The 4,541-nt window shown below is 47.0% G+C and overlaps 1 protein-coding gene across 1 annotated transcript; it reads right to left on the bottom strand.

Moving 5' to 3' along the window:
• Positions 1-3,348: 3,348 nt before the first annotated feature.
• On the bottom strand, positions 3,349-4,337 carry LOC104407576 (ras-associated and pleckstrin homology domains-containing protein 1-like; the record flags this gene model as incomplete). Its single annotated transcript, XM_010016898.1, has 1 exon — positions 3,349-4,337. A coding segment is annotated over one exon (989 nt), but the record flags the coding sequence as incomplete, so codon positions are not given.
• Positions 4,338-4,541: the final 204 nt, after the last annotated feature.

The raw sequence follows: 4,541 nt of genomic DNA, 5'->3' as shown, positions 1-4,541 counted from the left end.
CTGTACCCTCTCAGTATTTTAGGATCCGATCAAAGCATCTGCTACCTTTGTGTCCAGAGTATGAAAGCTCAGCTCTCACATGCTCATTTTAACAGTGCCAAAAGGAAGCAGGAAGCTTCTTGCTGTGTGTCTGAGATCTGGCCCCTGTTTTCTCATTTAAATAAATATAATGGTGCAATTATGAGACCAGTAGACACAGCGGAAAATAACTTACTTTCAAATAAGGCATAAATATTTCCTGTCACAAAAGCAGTAAATACACTGGAAAAGCAAGTTACAATGAGGGGTCTCACAAGCTGAACAGGCCGCCAGGTTGCAAAAATGTCAGTGCTCAGGTGGGAGCACTGCCTTTCTGTGTCACTACTGGCTTAGGAAGGAAGTTGTAACAAGAAGCAACACAGGTGCCACCTTTGCTGATGCTCGTTATTTTTGCTGCATACTTAAGAAAGAGTTAAACTTCTGTCTCCCAGCAAGCTGTGCAGCAGCCTGCAGTAGTAGCATGGATTCATTGTCTAGGGAGAAATACTGGGTAATGAACTTGGGCACAGGAAAATGAGAACGAAGCCCAAATGCCTCTGAAGAAATTGCACTCGAAACACTGCTCTGCTGAGTCCAGAGCCCAGAGGTACCCACACTGAATGAACAGAAGCAAAAGGGCTGGAACTAACACACACCAGTGGAGCTGTCTTGGGGTAAAGAAAAAACAGATGGTGCAAGCAGAATTCCCCGGCTGCTCTCATCCGGCAGCACGCTGCATCAGCCCGGGTGTCCCTTGCCAGGGAGCTGGAGAACGCAGCCACTCACCTACCCTGGGAGTTTCGTCTCCAGCTGTGCACCTCTGGCTCCGCGGGTGGGTACGAGCCCTGGCGCTGTGTACAGCACAAAGGAGCAGGAGGACCAGTGTTGAAAATTACAGCACCATCGACTGCAGCATAGCTCAGCAGCCTTCCTGCGGAGCTGCTCGCCAGCTACACTGAGCGTGCTTAAATCAACAATGCAAATGCTTTTAAGGACACTTTATAAGCACAAAAATAGTAGAAACAAAACTTTGTGAATAATTTGAAAGATACAAAAAAGTGCCTTTCCATAGCAGTGCTTTAAAAATGCACACAATGGTATATACTCTTATTGCTCAAAAAAACTAGTCTGAAATAGTAAAACGATTTCCAGAGGTGCTGAAACAGATTTTTTAAAAATCATGAAACACCAGCAGAGACAGCACCATTAATTTATCTCTTTTCAAGATGCACTTATTTAAAACTCTATAGTTATAGCTGGGTCATTTTTACCCTCTGATTAGCAAAGCTTTTTCCTATTCATAAAGTATTCATTCACAAAGACATTTATTTCATTATTTGGATTTTTAAAAAACCACTCCATTAAAAAAGAAAAAAATAATAAAAAAAGGCATGAGGGACACTGTCACAATATTTCTTAAATCTATCAGCCTGGATTATTCTAATGAGAGAGAAGTTTACATCTTTTTTTACACACTTGAGGATACTGTCAAGTCAAGCTACTTCCTTTGTTTCAATCTTTGGGGGAAGGAAAACACTTAACATTTGCTTTTGGAGAAAAGGTCAACCACCAGAGAAATCATTTGCCATCTGAGCCCTGACAGTGTCCCCATGCTGACAAGGGAAGCTGTAACAACCAAAGATGGAGCAGGTATAGTCCAAGTATTTCAGTTTCTTTACAAAGGTTGTGTACCACTACCCTGTAATGAACATGCATGGTACATAAGACCACTTATGTCAACTACACTACCTTATCACAACGTCCGGATGCGTGGGTAGGACTGTACAATCAGAAACTACTCAAGTACAAGAAAAAGGGCTCTTGAACTTGATCTGGTGATTGGCTGTGCATCGGTGGCAAACGAAACCCAAAGCAAATACAACAGTCTATTATTTCCTACTCATACGGGCCCTTAAATTAAATTATTAGCAAATGTTATTGCCTCTCAAGGTTGTGTTTTTTCCAGTCTTCTCCCTTGACTGCTACAAGTGCAACTTTGTAATTAACAGGTTTATGCATTGACTGCAGTCTCTGGTGGGTCTACGAAAAGAGAAAGAATTCCCACTGTGCTGGTCTGAAATTACCAGTCTCCTCTCTCTAGAAGGAGAAATAATCCTGACAGTTTCTAATGAATTACAAAAACTTTCTTTAAATGCTTCCAGAAACTCGTTTTTGTAGAGATAACCCACCAGGCCCAGACAAGGTGAGACTGTACGCTGTGTACGCTGCTGCAAGAACGTAATGCTCTACAGAAACCTACCTGCTCGTTCAGGGAAAGAATTACATGTGCAAGCGATGTGTCGGCACGCGTCAGCCTTGGGGGTCAGCCTCGATTGCAGGAGTCCTGGCAGCTTTCAGAAGGGGTTAACACAAATATATTTATCTTGAGCCATAGAAAGAAGTGATGGAGCCTACTAGAAAGTTAGAATGCGTAATGGATTGGCATAATACATATTTATCCTATTTGCTGCATGGAGAAATAACTTGGAAATGATTTGTAGCAGTGTATATTTTTTAAACTATTTGGAAGGGAGGGGGAGGCTCTTTATAGTATAAATATATTTCACTCCAGCCCACTATATATAAAATCTCTTTTCTTCCTCAGAACATACTCATCTTCAGTAGTATTATGACCAGAATGTTTTGGTATGTTGCCATCTGTACTTTTCAATCAATAGACAATGTACAGTTACCAGCAGAACACTTCAGCTCCGCACCAACCACCCACCACAAACTGCCAAGAGGTTTGTGGGGGGGTTTTTTGTTTGTTTGTCTTCCTTTCTTTAAAGTGCCCCCTACATCTTCATCTTTGTGGCAAGATTTGACTAGTTACAGAGTCCGATTCCAGGTAATACAGTGACTGAAACAATAAATACGGTTCTACAAAAACATTCTGGTTATCTTCTGTAATTGCGACGAAATATATCACAATATATTATATACCTACACTTATAATACATGCACAAACATGTCTCACGTGGACAGACACTACAAAAAATTATCTCCCCCCCCTCCCCTAAATGCAGAAAAAGTAAGAAAACGGGGGTTTGGTCCAATCTGTATGAAGGGTAAAAGAAATTGAAAGGTTAAGTCAATGCTTCTCTACCCACATTTCCCAATAAAATATCGACACCCCAAGCCCCCAGCTTTTTTGGCCTAGCCATGAAAGGGTAATGTCTTTTACATTTAGCCTTAGCTACAGTTTGAGATCACCTCTTTTGATGGGGCTGTCATCCACATCCCCACATCTTCTCCAAGTGCGCAAGACCACAGGGTGGCCGATCACGGAGCGGCCCACAAGTCACGGAGAGCACCGGCCCCTGGGGGTGGTTACCAGTCTCGCGACAGCTTGGTGTTCTGATCCCTTTTGGGAGGCGCAGGGGGTGGCCCCCTCCGCAACGTTGCATAGCCGGATAAATGACCGCCCCCAAAGCTGCTCGTCTTCTGCTGGTCAGCCAGCAGCTCCGGTGGAGGTGGAGGCAGGGCCATGTCGTCCATGGTGGCCGTGGGCTCTGTTCTGGACATCCGTGCGGAGGAGAGGGAGCCGTGCCGGGTGATGGATTTCCGCTGCAGCGTCCGGTTGAGGTCTGCCAGGAATCCCGGCTGAACGCTAAGGCTGGACTTGGGTGAAGTGGGCACTTGAGGGGCAGCTGACCCCGGCGGCTCTGCAACCTCCGCCTGCGTCAGCCGAGTGCTGTCGTTCCGCTTGGGGCGTGTGGGTGGCGGAGCCTTTTTCACAGGTGGTTTTGACCACGCCTGAGGCTGGGGATTGACAACCGCGACTTTTGGGGAGGTGCTGCCTGAAAACACGGATGGGATCTCAACCGGTGGGAGAGGAAGATCTATTTCAGGTGGTGGCGGTGGAAAGTCCGAATCGGATGGTGGCGAAGGGAATTCAACCACAGGTTCCTTCTCAGACACACCCAGAGCAGGAGCCTTGGCCGGGATCCCTCCTTGCGGGAGGACAATGGGCAGGCCCACCCCAGAAAGGTTGAGCTTTCCTGGCTTTGGAGGGGCTGCAGGAGGTGATGACTCCTTGGAAGGAGACCCTGACAGCTCTGGTGGGTGTGCAAATTTGCTGACAAGGCGGTCCACTGAAGGTCTCTTGGACTCATGGTACTCGGTGGAACTGGCGGACTTGATGCTGGAGTTTCGCTGAGGTGTTGGAGGTGGTTTCTTCCCTCCAGGGCTTGACGTCTTGCTGGTCTTTTTGACTGGAGACCCTGATCTGTCAGGGGGGGGAGAACCTGCAGAGGAAGCTGGGGAAGGAGGTGGAGGAGGAAACACTAAGCTGCTCTCTGGTGGAGGAGGGGGGAAATCTGGTGAGGGAGCAGAAGCAGGCTGCCATTTGGGCTTTGCCTTCACTGCTGGAGGTGACTGCGGAGCCACGCTCAGCGGAAGGGGCTTTAGAGGCTGGGGCTCAGCGGCAGGCGGGGTGGGAGGAGGTGGGAACTGGCTAACTATCTGTTTCACCACCGATGGCACTGGGGACTGCGGGGATGGAGGAGGCTTCACAGAGAAAC

This window comes from Nestor notabilis, unplaced genomic scaffold (genome assembly GCF_000696875.1).
Source record: "Nestor notabilis isolate BGI_N333 unplaced genomic scaffold, ASM69687v1 scaffold17086, whole genome shotgun sequence".
Classification (NCBI taxonomy): Eukaryota; Metazoa; Chordata; class Aves; order Psittaciformes; family Psittacidae; genus Nestor; species Nestor notabilis.
The sequence above is the reverse complement of the archived record's forward strand: the minus strand, read 5'-3'. Positions and strand labels throughout refer to the sequence as shown.